The sequence below is a fragment of the Mirounga leonina genome, unplaced genomic scaffold (genome assembly GCF_011800145.1).
Source record: "Mirounga leonina isolate KUSES-001 unplaced genomic scaffold, KU_Mleo_1.0 Mir_165, whole genome shotgun sequence".
Classification (NCBI taxonomy): Eukaryota; Metazoa; Chordata; class Mammalia; order Carnivora; family Phocidae; genus Mirounga; species Mirounga leonina.
The window spans coordinates 82,454,730-82,473,118 of record NW_023270415.1 but is presented as its reverse complement, the minus strand read 5'-3'; the positions used below and the strand labels follow the sequence as shown (position 1 = coordinate 82,473,118).

Below are 18,389 nucleotides of genomic sequence, written 5' to 3'. Positions count from 1 at the left end.
CATTTGTCACAAAGCCCTCTCACATCTGTCCTCATTCCTGTCAGAGCCCAGTGGGGTCGTCCCTGCGCATGGAGGGCTTGGGGAGCAAGCAGGACCGGGGTGTTGGGCTCTGGTCACAGGCCAGCTTCTCTGCTCTGACCGCTGGCACGTGTATGCGTGATAGGCATTTTGTTCTCTCTAAACGGTCCTCCAGGGGCCCCAGTGCAGTTTTGTTGGTGAGACAAGCCCAGGACGGCAAGGACTGCAGGGGCAGGGGTGTCCGTGTGTCCTGCCTGCCAGTCACGTGGCCTCCCACAGCCGGGAGCCAAGTGCTGTCCCCCGGGAGGCAGCTTTCCAAGTACTTAGACAGCAGCACCACCCTCAGAGACTCATTCTGTGTTGCAGCCAAGTGGCTCCATACAAGTGTCCTTTCTGTGTGGGCTGCGGTCCGACATCCTTTCCCAGAAAAGCTTGAAAAGCTGGTCCTGACCCACAAGTTGATGCCGTGACTGGCAGGTCGGGTCACGGTTTCTTAGCAGTGACAGGGCGGCCCCTCCGTTGGTGGGGGTCGATGAGAAGAGCCATGCGGGAGGCGCAAGCGGGAAATGCCAGCCTGTCCTGGTCACTGTGTGTGGAGAGTGGGTTGTCGTGCCTCCAGCCTGGAGCCAAGCTCTCGGAACATGAACTGAGACGCGCTCATTGTTCAGAACTTGGAAAACTTCTTAAAAACGGCATTGAGAATGGAACTCGGGCCTTCTGAAGACAATGGCTGACTAAAGACTTGTTTATCCTACTTCCCTCCCTGAAACTCTCTGAAATGAACAAAAAGAATGAAAGATAGAGAACCAGATTTAATCTACAATGAATCCAAGCAATAGCCATAGCCGGAGGAGGATGTTGCCAGACAGGGAAGAGGAGTGAAAGCCAAAGCTCTGATCAGCTTACATCTCGTCCTTCACAAAGAGGGTTTGAGGGACACCGCTGACGGCATTGACGCGACAGGACAGGGGCCGTGGTTTGGTGGGCCGCGGGGGGGCCCCACGTGGGAGCGTATGCTGAGGGAGGTGAGCTGACGCAGACACAGGTGTTCGGCTGGCGTTTTCTACAAGATCCAGACTCTTCAGGGGTGAAGTGGGGAAGAAGAGGGCACGTTGCAGCTCACCATGGGGCTGCTGACCACTCGTGGCTCCTCAGGTCTTGTTTCCCACCGACTGTGGACCAGGGAGAGACCTCGGCTCCCCTGGGCCTCGGCTGCCCACGAAGTAGCCTCACAGGCACACGCTGTTGCCCTGAGCCCTGAAGGAGTGCAGGCGGGCCTTCCGTGTGCAGCCCGCCCATGGCACCGGGCACAACGAGGGCCCCACTGGCCACTCAGAAACCTTCAGGAGACTCTCTTGTTGGACCACAGGGAAGAAACTTCTGGTAGGGGGTGCTGCTGTGTGGTATGTGCCCAAAAGGGTGACCAGCCTGAGCAGAGCGCTGAGAGGAGCTGGCCCCAAGGCCATCTTGGGAACCCTGCATTTGTAGGGTCTCAACGCAGACAGCCCTATTGGGCAAGGGTGCGGATCTCTCTGCTTTTAGTTTGAGTTAGATTTCTGTCACTTGCAAACAAAAAATGTCCTAATACCAGAAACTCATTTCCAGGGCAGAGCCTGTAAAAAAAAATTGGCAATAGAACATTCTGGAATGACACACAGGCTTGAGGCTGTTCCTTTCCTTGTTTAAAGATGAGCAATAATCAGGAAACAACATGGACCTTTATGTAGAGATGAAGGAAGGAAAGAAAGGAGGGAACAAGCACAGTTAAACTGTGGGTGAAGAAAACAGAAAGATTAGCAGATAGAAAGTTTAGACAGAGTATTTTCTGTATACTAAGAAATAGAAAATTTAAAATACATAAAAAGAAAAGAGCTCAAAGAAAAGATAGCAGGACGGGAAGTGGGCTGGCAGAGCTGAGAAAGGAAGTTAAAGACAACCCATCCATCATCAACACGACGGCCCCATTAGCAACAACAGCAGATGATGGGTTGGACTCTGCTAAAGAAGAATTCGTCCTCCAGAGGACAGGCTGCTTGGAAAGATTGTGCTGCGTAGAGAGAACTAAACAGAAAAGTGGTCAGAGAGAAGGTGCCAGAAGGCTGCAGGGAGGCTCCATGTGGGGAGTCCCGAGGAGCGATGGCATCCAGGGTACACGGGACAAGCGAGGCAAGGCCTCCTGGGAGGAAAGGAAGGCTGGCTTTTTACATGGAGAGGGCGCGTCACGTTTCTGGACAAAGTGGACGTGAAATGACCAGCGGCAGAAGAGGACCTGGTGAATGAACGGAGTCCATTGTCCTGCCCGCCTCGTCCTCTGCTCTGGAAGGCAATGCAGGAAGGCAGCAAGGTGAGGGGTGAAGAAATGCTCTCCAGGACTTTGTTCTGAGCCAGCTTGGCTTCAGGATGGGCGCCCCACCTGGCGGAGGTGTGTCTGCCTTCCACCTTTGGAAGGAAGGTCCTGTACCTGGAGGCAGAGTATCTACCCAGACTTCTTTTGCAGGGGAGATTTGTCCATTTTCCCCACTTATTTATTTGGTCATTTATATCAGTCTGGACTTACGGATATTTATTTTATACTTTGGCTTATCATCTAATAGGAATCCCCCCCCCCCCCCCATTGCTTCAGCTTTGGTCATTGAGAGCTCTGTCGGCCCTTTGACAGACTCCATCATTGTGGGCTTTTTGTTTTAGCTCTTTGTTCTTTATTGCCTCAGTGGGATCCTACAGACTCATCTTGTCCTTTTCCTGCCCCAGTGATTTCAGCCATTCTCCAAGGATCCCTGGGTCCTTTTATTGGAGAATGCTGTTAGAGCCAAGAGCTGGGCACTGGCTATGATCCTCGCTGTGGGCTGTTGTTGCTTCTAGTCCTCCCAGCTGACAGAGCCGGACGTCTGTGTGTGTACAGACCACACCTCTCCAGGCAATGCACTGACCAGCGTACGTGGGTGCACACAGCTCTCCAGGCAGAGCCGTCCGCGCGTGTGTACCGCCCTGAGGTGCACGCACACACGCCACAGCAGAGACCTCTCCAGGCACAGCTGTGTGCACGCTGACCTGTGTGTGGACACACCCCCTCACGCCACACGCACAGACCTCTCCGAGTGTAGCTGTCTGTCTGTGTTGTACACTGAACGTGAGTTCTGACTCTTGTCTCCCCTCCTTCGTCACCACATGGGTCATCCCAGCCTCCTCTTCGTGCTTTGCTGAAATGTTCAGCTCCCGTGTACGCGTGTGGTGGTATCAAAACTGGAGACTCATGGGCGCCTGGGTGGCTCAGTTGGTTGGGCGACTGCCTTCGGCTCAGGTCGTGATCCTGGCGTCCCGGGATCGAGTCCCGCCTCGGGCTCCCTGCTCGGCGGGGAGTCTGCTTCTCCCTCTGACCCTCCTCCCTCTCATGCTCTCTCTCTCAAATAAATAAATAAAATCTTAAAAAAAAAAAAACTGGAGACTCATACTCCTGGGAAGTGACTCTGTCAACTAGCGATAATGCCTGTATGCAGTTCCTTTTCCACGACTCTTATATCCTAGCTTTTATTTCTAGAGTTACTCAGGTCAGGGGCACCTGGGTGGCTCAGTCAGTTGAGCATCCGACTCCTGGTTTCGGCTCAGGTCATGATCTCAGGGTCGTGGGACCAGCCTCCATGACAGGCTCCACACTCAGTGGGGAGTCTGCTTGAAGAGTCTCTCCCCTGCCCCTCCCCCCACTTGTGTGTGCTCTCTCTCAAAAAGATAAATCTTTAAAAAAAATGAAGTTATTCAGGTCAGCATCTTTCCCTCCAGTCTCTCCTTTGCAATACAGGTAGATTGTTTTGTCCTGTGCTGCACTGCGTCTGGAGAACCCTTGACCTCCTAAATTATTTTCTTTTAAACATGCATACATTGAAGTTCACTCTTTTTGCTGTAAATTTCCATGGCTTTGACAAATGCATAGTATCAGATATCCATAATGGCAGTATCATACTGAATAGTTTCACCACCCTAAAAAAATCCCCTGTGGCCACCCATTCAACCTTCCTCCCTCCCCTGAATCACTGGTAGCCACAGTCTTTGTACCATTTTTATAGTTTTGTGTTTTCAGGACTACCATATATTTGGAATCCTGCATTGCATAGCCTAGAACAAACATTTTAAGTCCTTAGTTATACACTATGCCAAGATAAATTCCAAGTGATTAAGGAGTGTGTTTATTCAGTAAATGTTTGATTAATCTGTGTCGAGGATGCAGTGGTTAACAAAACATACCTCTGCCCTCATGTTGCTTACCCTCTGGTGAGAGAGGGAAATTAAATATCACAGTTGTAATGCTTTATTTGTGTAATTATGCAATAAGCAAAAGTACTTGGACTTCCTCCTGTTCACAAGATAGAGTAACAGCGATCATATTTACGCTCTCACAAGGAACTAATAAAAAGCTGGACAATAATAATGAGACCCTGGTTTTCTAAATTTGGGGTATGAGATGACAAAGTACACTGATTCTTGTTAGATGAGAATCAAACCGGGTGAGTCCATAATTTCCCAGCTCCCTGCCTGTGGGGAGTTTCCAGGTTGTGTTGCAGGGTCTGGCAGAGCCCCTGAGTTGGGGAGATGGAGCTTAGAGTCTGGGTTGGCCAGGGCGATGGGGTTTGCAGGGGAGAGCAGCAGAATAGAATGCTGCAAGCAGGGGCTTGTGGGTGGGACAGTACCATTAGTTTCCTACGGAGTGCCGGTCAGCACGTGGGCTTGAAGAAGCTATCAGAGACAGGGAGAGTCCCACAGAAGTGTTAGAGGGAATGGTGCTCAGAACTCACAAGAACACTGCGAGGGGTGCCATGTCATGAGGCTGACCAAACCTTCATAATTCACAGGGCACTGGGTAGACTACTCAGTGGTGAGTAATTAGCTATAAAATAACTACTGCTCTGGTGCCCCTACCCAATGCTAGAAGCAAGAACCAAAGGTTTCACACAGTTTCCAAGTAACCATATCCCAAGACAAAGCTCCAGAATACTTAGAGGAATTCAAACATTATTATAATATATTCCATGTGTTCAAAAAGCTAAAGGAAAAACACTGAACACATTGAGAGACATGGTAAAGAGAGTGAACTGCAAAAAGATCTAAATTAAACTTACAGAGTTGAAACTAAAATGAGGGTGTTGATACCTGGGTGGCTCAGTCAGTTAAGCGTCTGCATTCGGCTTGGGTCATGATCCCAGGGTGCTGGGATCCAGCCCCGCTTCGGGGTCCTTGCTCAGCAGGGAGCCTGCTTCTCCCTCTCCCACTCCCCCTGCTTGTGCACCCTCTCTCTTTCCCCCTGACAAATAAATAAAATCTTAAAAAAAAAAAAAAAAAAAACCTAAAATGTCTGAATGCAAAACATACTGGCTGGGATTAAAGCAGATTAGACATTGCAGAAGAAAAGCTCAGTGAACTTGAAGACAGAGCAGTAAGAACTATCCAAACTGAAACAAGGAGAGGAAAAGTACTCTTAAATAAACAGAAGAGCAGGACTGAGCTGTGGGACACCTGACAGAGACTAGTACTTGTATAATTGTAGTTCCCAATGGGAAGGAAAGGGTGCAGAAAAACTATCTGAATAATAATGGCTGAAATGCTTTCCAATTTGATGAAAACTATAAACCTAAACAATCTTAACAAACCCTAAACACAAGAAACACAGATACAGTTACACAAGGTACATCATAATCAAATTGCTCAAAACCAGTGATGAAGAGAAAACTCTTAAAAGCAGCCAGAAAAACAAGACCTATTACATACAGAGGGGCAACGTGGCAGATGATGGCAGATTTCTCTTTGTTAAGTGTGGGTGAGGAGGCCGGGAGCAGCCAGCCTGGAACTCTGTACCAGTGTAAATACATTGTGAAATGAAAGTGAAATGAAGCTATCTCAGGTGTACAGAAGCTGAAAGAATTCATCACCAGCAGACCTTCAATGCAAGCAATGTGGCAGGAACTGCAGTAAAGGCTTCAGGCTGCAGAGAAATGAAACCATGTGGAAATCTGGATCTACCCAAAAGAATGAAGATCCTTGGAAACTAGCCACATGGCTAAATATAGATACATATATACTGTCTTACTACTCAAATCTCTAAAAGATAATTATTTAAATAAAAGTTGTAAGGGGGGGGTGGTTATAACATATATAGAGTAAAAAATATGACAAGAATGGCAGGAGGCCCAGGACAGGAGAAATGGCAAACTCATGTACTTCAAGTGGTATGACTTCCCTTGAAGGCAGATTATGGTAAATTAAATATGGACACTATGAACCCCAAAACATCTACTAAAATAGCAAAACAATAAATTACATACAGCTGATAAATTAACAGTCAAGATAAAATTGAATCACATAAAATACTTAATCCAAAAGGAGGCAAAAAAGAGGAAAGGGGGAACAAAGGACAGATGGGACAAACTTTAAAAAGTAACAAAATGGTAGATTTCAACCTAACCATGTCAACAATCACAAATCTAGATGGTTTAAACACCCAATTAAAAGGCAGAAGTTGGGGTGCCTTGGAGGCTCAGTCGGTTGAGTCCGAGTCTTGATTTCGGCTCAGTTACTGATCTCAGGGTCGTGAGATCGAGCCCTACGTTGGGCTCCACAGTCACCGGGGAGTCTGCTTGAGATTCTCTCCCTCTGCACCTCCCCCCACTCGTGTGCTCTCTCTCTCTCTCTCTCTCTCTCAAGTAAATCATTATAAAAGGCAGAATTTGTCAGCATGAAAAAGCAGTACCCAAATATATGCTGGCTACAAGAAACCCACTTTAAATACAAAGACACAAATAGGTTAAAAGTAAAAGGAAGGCAAAAGATGTACAATTCTTTTTTTTATATATATAAGTTTTTTAAAAGATTTTATTTATTCATTGGACAGAGATAGATACAGCGAGAGAGGGAACACAAGCAGGGGGAGGGGGAGAGGGAGAAGCAGGCTTCCCGCTGAGCAGGGAGCCCGAATCGGGGCTCGATCCCAGGACCCTGGGATCATGACCTGAGCCGAAGGCAGACGCTTAACCACTGAACCACCCAGGCGCCCCAAAAAGATGTACAATTCTAACACTAATGGAAAGAAAGCAGAGTTGCTGTAATAATATCAGATATACTGATTTCAGAGAAGATGTTTCATAATGATAAAGAGGTTACTTGACCAAGAAGACAACATAAACTTTCTTCACCTAATGGCAGAGCTACAAAACACATGAAAGAAAAACTGATAGAACTGCAAAGAGAAATCGACAAATCTGCAATTCTAGTTGCTGCTGTCAGTACCCTTAGTAATTGGGCAACTAGGTAAACAGAAAATTAGTATCGGCACAGTCAGCCCGTTCATAGAGGACTCCACCCAACAGCACGCTTTTCCAATGCATTTGAAATGTTTACCAAGATAAATCATTTGTCTGCGTCCTAAGTTTTTCTGACAAAAATGGAATTAAGTTAGGGCGCCTGGGTGGCTCAGTTGGTTGAGCGACTGCCTTCGGCCCAGGTCATGATCCCGGAGTCCCGGGATCGAGTCCCGCATCGGGCTCCCTGCTCAGCTGGGAGTCTACTTCTCCCTCTGATCCTCCCCCCTCTCATGTGCTCTCTCTCTGTCTCATTCTCTCTCTCAAATAAATAAATAAAATCTTTTAAAAAAATGGAATTAAGTTAGAAACCAATAAAAATATTGGCAAAGTAAATCATATACTTCCTTGTAATCCATGAGTCAAAGGACAAATCCAAAGGGAAATTGGAAATCTTTCGCATTGGATGAAATTGAAAACAGTCAAAATTTACGGGATGCCAGAGAAGCTGTGCTCGGAGGTAGACTTTACAACACTAAATGCCTGACTCAGAATGAAATTTTTTAAAAAGTTGCAAAACACTCAATTCCTACCTTAAACTAAAAAAAAGGAGCACAAAATAAATCCAGAAGACTGAAAGAAAGGAAATAATTCAGATCAAACTGGAAATTAAAGCAGAAAAGACAAAACTGATGAAGCCAAACTTTTTTTTTTTTTTTAACAAGATCAGTAAAATTGACAAACTCTGGCCAGCCAGATAAGGTGAAAGAGTGAAAAGAGCATAAATTACCAGTATCAGGAATGAAAGAGGTGGCATTACTACATATTATTCTGATCTTAAAAGGGTAATAAGAGAATGGCGTAACAACTTTGTGTCAATAAATCGGACAACTTGCATGAAATGGACAAATTCCTTGAAAGAGAAAACCAGTGAAGGTGACTCAAGAAGGAGTTGAAGACCTCGTTAGCTCTGAATCTACCAAACAAGTTAAAATTGTAATTAAAAACCTTCCCACAAAGAGAACTACGTGTCCAGATGGCCCTGCAGTAGTATCCTGCCAAACATTGAGGAACAGATAACATCAAGTCTACACAAACTCCCAGAAAATTGAGAGGATTCATTTTGTTATAGTATTATCCTGATAGTGAAACCAGACAAAGATGGTACAAGAAGAAATTGATAAGGAAATGCAAAGGAGCTAGAATAAAACAATTTCAGAAATGAGCAAAATTGGGAGGACATAGCACTGTCTGATTTCAGACCCAGGGCATTTGGAGTCAGAGACATGGTGTCTGTCCCAGATTGGAGAGGGCTTTCTGGAGGAAATGATGCAAGGGTAGACTCGGGAGCATGGAAGACCAGTCAGATGCCACAGAGGTAACCGCTGTGCCTTCTGCTCTGGACCAGCCTTGGAGGATGGGACAAGGACTGAAAGGGGTACACACCTGGAGGTGGTTGATATGAGTTGCTTTCAAAATATGGTAGATAGTTTTTAGTTTTTCAAAATTTTACTAACACTGCTCAGTATTAAATGTCGAAGCCATATAAGAAGGTCCCCTGTTTTCACTCAGAGAGACAAGGACTTAGAGTTTCTTTCTTCTTCTTCTTTTTTTTTTTCTTAACGGCATTCCCAGTAGTTTTAAGCATTTAAATGAAAGTTGTGTGGATATTCAAGTGGCAGAAAGGAGAAGGCTGGGAGCATCTCCTCCAGCTCATGAGCCAAGCACAGTCAGGTTGACCTCTGGTGTCACCATCTCTCTGGGCCTTGGAGAAAGCGTGTAATTGGCCTGCAGTGTCCCACCTTGGGCCCCTGGCCAGCTGTGCCCTACCTGGGGCTTTGAATCTGTTTTATTTCCCCTTGACTAGTATAGTTGGGATCTGTGGGTCAGTCTCTGCTGGGGAGGGTCCTGTCCTGGTACTGTCCTGGGACAGTGTCCCCAGTGACTCTCTTGCTCATTTCTGCAGGCTTTCTCCTGAAGAGACACATGTGTACAGAAAAGTGTGAACGGGGTGCCTGGGTGGCTCAGTTGGTTAAGCATCTGCCTTCGGCTCCGGTCATGAGCCCAGGGTCATGGGATGGAGCCTCAAGTCGGGCTCCCTGCTCAGCGGGGAGTCTGCTTCTCCCTTTGCCTCTGCCCCTCCCCCTGCTTGTGCTCTCTCTCTCTCTCTCTCTCTCTGACAAATCAATAAAGTCTTAAAAAAAAAACAAAAACGTGAGAGCCTGGGTGGGAAGCTCCTGAGCTTTCATAAACCACTTGCATAAATGGTGCCAAGCTGAACCCTGAATGGCACTGCCACTTGGGCCCCTCCCCTCAGTACCTGGCCTGGAGGCTCCTGATTTCTGACAGCAGAGCTGACTGCCTGATCGTGAACTTCATGTGCATCTGATTGTGTTCGGCCTCGCACTCTCACGCTCTGCTGAGAGACTCCTGCATGAGCTTGGGTGGTCCATTCTGCCGTGATGAGCGTTGGGCAGTTTCCCGTGCGGGCTGTTGTGACCAGGGCTGCTGGGCATGCTGTGTGCAGGTCTCTGCCAGACTGAATCGCTGTCAGGGGAAGCCCTCCGTGGGGGCCGGGGTATGTGCGGCTTTAGCGAGTACTGCCTACTGTGGTCCTGAGCAGGTTAACCCATCTCCCGAAGCCCTGGTGAGCCTCCATACCCTTGCCAGCACGTGGTGGGTTTTCTTTCCCATTTTAGCCATTTTGGTCAGTGCAACTAAAATATAATTAGCCATTATGCTCTGCATTGCGTAACATTTCCCTGATGACTAAAGAGGTTGAGCATGTTTCCATGTGTTTATTAGCCACGTAAATACCGGTTTTTTTGTAAAGTGTGTTTTCAAGTCTTTTTTCTCCATTTTTCTACTGGATTTTCTGCCTTTTTCTAGGAATTTTGTATGAGTCCTGGGCATAGTCCTGGGCTACCTTTGTCAGATGAGATAAGTGTGCATGTGTACTGGATTGTGCATGTTCTCTAGAACAGGTATTTCCCGGGCGCCTGGGTGGCTCAGTCGTTGAACGTCTGCCTTCGGCTCAGGTCATGATCCCAGGGTCCTGGGATCGAGTCCCACATCGGGCTCCCTGCTCCGCGGGAAGCCTGCTTCTCCCTCTCCCGCTCCCCCTGCTGTGTTCCTGCTCTCGCTATCTCTCTCTCTGTCAAATAAATAAATAAAATCTTTAAAAAAAAAAAAAATTTAGAACAGGTATTTCCCATTCTGGACTTGCCTTTTTACTCAATGGTGTCTTGATAAACAGGGGCTCTTAATTTTATTATGGTCAATTTATTTTTCTTTGTGGTCAGAGGTTTTTTATGTCTGATTAAGATACCTGAACCTACTGTAAGACTACAGACATTTTCTTCTACATTTTTTCTAAAAGCCTAGTTGTCCTACTCTTCAGACGTTCGTCTAGATGTTCATCTAGAGCAGAGTTCTGTGGGCTGGCTGAGGCAGGGGTCAGGGTCATCTTCTTCCATGAGTACATGCAGTCAGCACACCACCATGTTTGAAAAGTCCACTCATTGTCACAGATCAGGTGAGCCTAGGTGTGGTCAGTTATCTGTGAGCATGTCCTTGTGTGGGCCCCGCCATGCTCCTGGGGCTCGTTACCACAGCAGTGCCAGGTGGGTGGTGCTGTCCCCGTCAGAGAACCGAGGACACTGTGTGTGAGAGGTGGCGGGCCGCTTGCCCAGGGCTGGCCGGTGAGGGGCGTGGGTGCTCTCCATGGGCCGGGGCTCGGGGGCCGGGCACAGGGGGCACAGAAACTGTGCTCGGGCCTGGGTGTTCCTTGTTCTCACCAACGCACGGGGCTGTACTGGAGAAGATGTTTCCTGAATGTATATGCTTAGAGGTGTTTGCTCTCTCACAGGGCGGTGCCTTCCTGACTGACACTGGAGGGAGAGTCCCGATGAGCCGCTGACTTCTGTCCACCTGGGTCCTCAGGAAAAGACTGCAATGTCCCAGACACGGGATTATGAATGTGAGAGCCATGACGCTGGTGTGCAAGAGCCCCGGATTTCAGGATCAAGCACGAGGTGAGGAGAGGCGTCTGTGTGGCTGAGTTAGCAAAGGACTGGCTGCCTCCCTTTCAGAGGAGGAATGGCGGCTGTTCATCACCTATGGGGTGGGGGTGAGTCGTTGTCCCACCTGCACCCAACAGGACTGGCAGCTTTCAGGCGTGATCTGTGCTTGCTTCTGAATTGGATGTCCTCCTGTGGAAGCCCCGTCCCCAGGGGTGGCCCTGCTTCCTGCCACAGACGCACCACAGAGGAGGGGCTTCTCCTCATGCAGGTGGCCTTGGATACCCTGCAGGCCCGTGGCTGGACCCAACTCCACATGCCTGCTCTGGGCATCAATCCGCAGCAAGGCAGGTGGCCGTAGTTCATCATTTTTATTTTTCATAGTTTTAGCTCTACTTGGAAATAATTCCATATTTATAGGAAACTTGCAAGAGCAGAAACGCTGCACTGAACACTTGCGTCCCCTTGCCCTGATTCACCCTCGTGGCCTCTGTGTGTACCTCCCCTCCCTTCACACAGGGCTGTCTCTCCGAGTCTCCGGGGGCTTGCCCAGGAGAGACGTCGCTGTGAGTAAATCTGGGCGGGGGCAAGTCTCCTGTCTCGTCTGCCTCACAGTCCTGCTTCGGCCGCCGCTTCCTGTCAGCCGTCCCCACGTCTCCCAGCCCTCCTGCACATGCTCACGCCACCCAGCCCACGCTCTTCCACGCTCCTCCCACAGCCGTCCTCTCTCTGCCTTTTGCAACATCGACACTCTTTAAGGCAATAGTGGCCCTTTTTATTATTATTTTTTTTATTTTTTAACAATTTTATTTATTTGACAGAGAGAGACACAACGAGAGAGGGAACACAAGCAGGGGGAGCGGCAGAGGGAGAAGGAGGCTTCCCGTGGAGCAGGGAGCCCGATGCAGGGCTCGATCCCAGGACCCTGAGATCATGACCGGAGCCAAAGGCAGACACTCCACCCACTGAGCCACCCAGGCACCCCAACAGTGACCCTTTTTTAAATGGAGAACTTGGTTTGGATTTGAGGGTTTCTTAGCAGAATGCTGCACAGTGTGTCTTACCCTTCTCAGAGTCTCCCCTCTGCAGGTGCACGTCCACCTACCTGCTCTTCACTGGTTTGGGCATTCTGCTTGTTTCTGACACAGTCCGGTCTTCCCTGGGAGCACCGGCTTCCCAACTACAGCATCCCTTCCGCACCCACCAGTCGGCACACAGCACCCCGCGGGAACTAGAGCCCCCTTCTCCCTGCTCATGCTGGCATCTGCTCCTTCTCAGTGCATACTCATAAATTCCTTTCTGCTTTACATGGTTTGTAGTTAATTCCTGCTCCTAATTACTTTGGTGTGGCATTGTCCCAGATTGGGCCGGTGAGGGGTTCCTTCCCCTGTGTGCCCATGACTCTTGGATGCCCCTTCCTTCTGGTTCCAGGCGTATCTTGTGCTGCAGCCCCGCTTAGAGGCAGCTGTTTCTCTAAGCAGCCCTGGTCCCCACCTCCTCCGCCCCCCGGGGAAGACAGGCACTGGAGGGCCTGTGCGGGGGCTCGGCATGCTCGAGACTCTGGCGTTGTTTGACTCTTGGCCCTGTAGGCAGGCTAGAAAAGGCGTGCACGAATGTGCATGTGACCACACGCCTGTACCCAGTACACACGCTGAGTTCACACCAGTGTCTCCAGCTCCAGCCCATTCCCAGCAGGCCTGCACTTCCTTCTCCTGTTCCACAGCCTTACCCTCTTTTGATCAGGGAGACCCTGCTCCCAAGAGCATTGGCACATTTACTCGTTTGCTCATCTGATAACATACCCAAAAACTGTTTCAGAGTTGCTTCATCCATTCCGTTACAAAAATGCATATATAATGCTAAAAAACGTTCAGGATTTCCTTGGACCCCAGCTGCCATGTGCACTCTGCTCAAGAACAGGAGTATGGAGTCTAGTCCCGCTCTCACCTGGTGTGGCTCCTTCTCCCCTTTGTTGGGGTCATGCTGGTCATTGAAATACAGTAGGGTCATCTGTTCCATTCATTCTCCCTTTCCTTACTCACTTCATTTGTTTTTAAACATGTCGACCATTAACATGCTTCCAAAACGCACAGTTGCATCAGGTACATTCAGACCTCTGTGCCCCCACACGCCTCTTGCAGGTAGTTTTTCTGGCCTCCCTCCTGTGTTGGTTTGTGAGGGTCCCCTCAGAGACCACCCCCTTGACAGCATGGATGCCATGGTATTCGGCCAGTCTCGTGTTGGACGTGTTGGTAGTTTCCAGTATTGTACAGTTACGAGGGACGCTACAGCAGAAAGCCTGTGCTTTGTGATTTTGTGTTGTTGGAGGTGTGTCTTCAGGTAAATTCAGGCGAGGGGCCACAGGGTCGTAGGTATTGGCTGCCACATGCCCTCCACGGAGCCCCGTTTGCTGTGCCCAGCCGCCCACAGCCTCCCTGGGACAGCGCTTGGGGTGGGGGACACGGCTCTCAGTACAGCTTGGGTTTTATGTCTGATGCCAGGACTCGTGGGACATCTCTTTTTCCCATTTTTTTATAGTACTTTTGTTTCGTTTTTTGCTCAAATTTGTATATGAAGCATATGAGCCTCTTATCTGTAATTTATATTGCAAATATTTAATATTTTCACTAAATGTGTCCAAAAAAACAAACTATTTTTTACTTTACACTTTATTGATCTTTTCTTTTAGTGCATCTGGAGTTTTAGTCGCCATCAGAAGATCTTCCCGTTCACTGTGGTTGTGGGGAAAGACAAAGTTTCCTCGCTGTGCTGGTTCGGTTTGGCTCTTGTGCTTATGGAGCTCCTTCTTACGTACAGTGTGGATGTGCCTTTTTCGCTCTCCAGATGCCATCCAGTGGTCTAGCACCTTTACCCTACTCTGCAGTGTGTGTCCTGGTTTCATAAGGCGCTGGGTCTGCTTCTGCCCTTCAGTTGGCCCCGTTGACCTCTGCACACGTCCTGCATGTCCTGGCCTGGCCACATTCTGACTTAACTGAGGCTGCGTGGGTCTGCTGCTTTCTGGCCCGCTCTCCTCACAGCTGACTTCCTGCGGTTTGCGTACCTCCCAGGGCACAGTCAGCACCTGGCAGAACACATGGCAGCCAGCTCAGCCTCCCACAGCGCCCATGCCACCGGGGCCCAGGTTGTCTTCTTACACACAGGGCCCTGGAGGCCCATGGCAGCTGTTGGGCTGATCTCTGGCAGGGTAGATGCCAGGCCCTCTCTGCCCCAGCACCGTGGGCCCCCGCCCCGTGAGCCCGGCCCCGTGAGCCCCGGCCCGTGTGCCCCCGCCCCGTGTGCCCCGGCCCCGTGAGCCCCGGCCCCGTGAGCCCGGCCCCGTAGGCCCCCGCCCCATGTGCTCCTGCCCCGTGAGCCCAGCCCGTGTGCCCCCGCCCCCTGAGCCCCCACCCCGTAGGCCCCTGCCCCGTGTGCCCCGGCCCCGTGAGCCCCAGCCCCGTGTGCCCCGGCCCCGTAGGCCCCCGCCCCGTGAGCCCGGCCCCGTGTGCCCCGGCCCCGTGGGCCCCCGCCCCGTGGGCCCCCGCCCCGTGAGCCCCGGCCCCGTGGGCCCCCGCCCCGTGAGCCCGGCCCCGTGGGCCCCCGCCCCATGTGCCCCCGCCCCGTGTGCCCCCGCCCCGTAGGCCCCTGCCCCGTGGGCCTGCTCCCCCAGAGTTTTCGTGTTGGCTGGTGGCTGGTGTGCAGCTTCAGCTTCTGTACTGACACCCAGGGAGCCTGGGGGTCTGTGTGTTCTTGTCTCCTCACTTTTCTTCCTCTGGGAATAATCTCTCATCGTTTTTTCTGTGAATCATTTGTCTTTCTTTTTAAGATGTTACTTACTTACTAGGGAGAGCGAGCGAGCATGAGCAGGGGCAGCGGCAGAGGGAGAGGGAGAAGCAGGCCCCCCACTGAGCCGAAGGCAGACGCTTCACCGACTCAGCCGCCCAGGTGCCCTGTTTGGTTGGTTTTTGATGAACAAACATTTTAAATTCCAACATGGTCTGTCTCACTGCTTTTCTCTGCTTTCATGTCTTTTCTGTCTGATTTAATAAACCCTTTCCTGACTGAGGTCCTGAAGCTCTTTTAGGTGTTTTAAGGTTTGAATCGGTGGGTTCTCACTGGACGGTTTTCTGTAGAGACAGTTGACCTGGGCTGTGAATGCCACCTTTCCCCCAAGGGGGAGATCTGTGAGGGGCTTTCTTTTCTTCCGTCCATGTGTCTGTGTGCACACTGGAGCGTACCGCCTGCTTGGCTTCCTGGCAGGCCTTCGTGCGCCCCCTCCCGCCCTTTTCAGAATGCCGTGGCTCTGTATAAATGATAGTCAGTCTGTCCCCCACCCAGAAGACGTGTCCTGTTGGGATGCTGACTGGCAGTGTATCAAGACCACACGCTGATTTGGGGGAAATGCCTGTGAAGATCGAGTGCCCTGCTAGACGTGTTCCCAGGACCGTGTTCTTGCGGCCGTCCTTCCTCCGTGTCTCTTGTCCCTGTTTTCTCCCGTCCCTTCCCAAGGCCCTAATGCTCCCAATGTCCTCGGTGCTCAGAGTGCTGGTCCTGCCAGGTGTGGCAAGTGGTGTCGTGGTTGAGTCTCCTCCGTCCAGTCGCTTCTCGGTTCCCTTCGGGGGTGTGACCGCGCACCGAGGCGTGAGAGGCGTCGGGCTCTGCTGTCGCTCTGAGGGAAAGACTGGCTGCCGTGGGGATGCTGAGCACCCCAGGCTCACACACCAGTCTCCCCACGGCGCTGTGTCCGCCCGGCGCTTCACCTTCTGGTGGCTCCGGCACGGTCAGAGAGGAGCTGCTGGGGCCGATGCCGTGGGCAGGCTCGGGAATGCACACCTGCAGGTGTCCTGGCCCTCTGGGCCTTGACGAGGCAGTTTACCTGGTATCCCTTGGACCGAGGCCAGAGGGGAAGACCATGTGAGGGAGGGCACGCGCGCCTCTCCCTGTGCCCGCGGTAAGCAGGCGGCCGAGCCGACTCAGGCCGAACCTGCCGGCCCGGAAGTGGGATCGGACATCATGGTGGGTCCAGTGGTGTCTGCCCAGCGCCTAGGACGCTGCCAGCTGAGCGATGAGGCCCGTGGGTTGTGGAGCTGTGCCCTCCGGTGTGCCTGAGTAGGTGTGAGGCTTCCTGAGCCTGAAATGCCCGCTGCGTGCACAGCGGCACCTGGATGTGGGCAGGCCGGCGTGCTTGCCGCCTTCACCTTCCCAGGTGGTGCTCGTGGCCCCACCCGGGTTCCACACGTGCACCCCGCTCCCTCCTTGAGGGATGACCGAGCCCCGGCCGCAGTTCAAGAGCTGGGGCACAGCATTGGTCAGGGCCCCTGGTCAGGGAGAGCAAAGGGGTTTGCCCTTCAGGCAGGGTTTACGGGCAGGGGACGGCTCAGCACCCTGTGGCCCTCGGGGCAGTGAGAGGACAGGAGGGCACAGCAGGCCCAGCCGTTTCTTTCTGGGGGGCTCTGGGGTCTCTGCAGCCCATCCCATGGTTTTGCTCTCAGGCTGCTGCCTGCATTGATGCATTCATTTAGCAGTGAGAGTGGGTTTGGTGCCTGCCGGGGTCTGGGACTTGGAGTCTTCGTGGCCACACCAGCTGTCTGTAGGAAGCAGGAGAGTGACTAGACAGCAGCTGCACAGAAGGAAACACAGCGGCCAGTCAGATGATGGGGTGCTGGGAGTTTAGGACAGAGCGTTGATGTGAAGTCTGAGGACAGGACAGGTGAGGTCTCTACTAGATGCCAACAATGTAGAAGGGTGGGAGAGGCGTGAGGTCCCCGCCACTGCAGGCTTCGCAGCAGGACGGCCGCATAGGGCAGGGGCAGTCCCTGGGGTGGGCGCTGATGCTGGGAGGGCCAGAGGCCTGGAGGGGGCCCCAGGGACCCAGGCGTGCAAGGAGCCAGTGGGGACGACCAGGGGCTGGGCACTGGCAGAGCCCTGCTCCCTGCTCAGGCCATGGCCAACTCGCATGGGAGCCCAGGGCCATTCCGGCCTGTGAGCTTCTCCAGGTGGCACCGGCTCTGGAGGACGTGCTCTGTCCTCAACACCAGCCACCCTGCAGGAAGTCTCTGCTCCTCCACACCCCACCCTGTCTCCCCTCTGCCTTCCCTGGGGAGCATCCCACTTTGCAGCCCCGACGCGGACCTGCTGGGCTCCCCGGAAGTGGCAGTCCTTTTTCTAAATGAGATACAGTTCACGTAAAATTTACCCTTAAACAGTGTGTAGTCAGTGTTCTTCGTGTATTCGCAAGGTTGCGCGGCTGTCAGCACTGTGCATCTGGAACATTGTCCCCCCTGCCCAAAAGGAGCCCTGTGTCATCAGCAGCCGCCCCCACCCCCTGTCCCAGCCTGGCAACCACTAATCTACCATCTCTCTCTCTGGATTTTTCTATTCCTGACACCTGACATAAATGAGATCACACAACAGGTGGTCTTTTATGATTGGCTTCCTTTCCTCAGGTAATGTTTTCAAGGTTCATCCACGCTGTAGCACGTTTCGGGGCTTATTCCATTGTATACACATACCACATGCATGTTGTTTATCCGTTCGTCGGGTGACAGACGTTTGGGCTGTTTCCACTCTTTGTCTGTTGTGATTCGTGCTTCTGTGAACATTGTGCACAGGTTTCTGTGTAGACATGTCTCTGTTTCTCTTGGGTCAGAGAAACGCTGGGAATTTCTGAAGAGCTGACAGACTCTTTCCTAGAGTGGATTCCCACCAGCAGAGTATAAAGGCTGCAGTTTCTCCACATCCTCTCCAATACTTGCTATGTTTTTTTTTTTTTAAGATCTTATTTATTTATTTGACAGAGAGACACAGCAAGAGAGGGAACACAAGCAGGGAGAGTGAGAGAGGGAGAAGCAGGCTTCCCGCGGAGCAGGGAACCCGATGTGGGGCTCGATCCCAGGACCTGGGATCATGACCTGAGCCGAAGGCAGACGCTTAACGACTGAGCCACCCAGGAGCCCCTAATCTTAATTTTTTTTTAAGATTTTATTTATTTATTTTGACAGAGAGAGACACAGCGAGAGAGGGAACACAAGCAGGGGGAGTGGGAGAGGGAGAAGCAGGCTTCCTGCCGAGC

The 18,389-nt window shown here is 51.2% G+C and overlaps 1 protein-coding gene across 2 annotated transcripts in view; it reads left to right on the top strand.

Moving 5' to 3' along the window:
• ARHGAP39 (Rho GTPase activating protein 39) overlaps nt 1-18,389 on the top strand; it is a 91,391-nt gene that overhangs the window by 26,827 nt on the left and 46,175 nt on the right. For both annotated transcript variants that reach the window (XM_035012218.1, XM_035012217.1), the window contains exon 2: nt 11,170-11,335. In XM_035012218.1, the coding sequence (XP_034868109.1) occupies nt 11,256-11,335 (80 nt within the window). In that variant the 5' untranslated portion in view covers nt 11,170-11,255. The remainder of the gene's footprint in view (nt 1-11,169; nt 11,336-18,389) is intronic.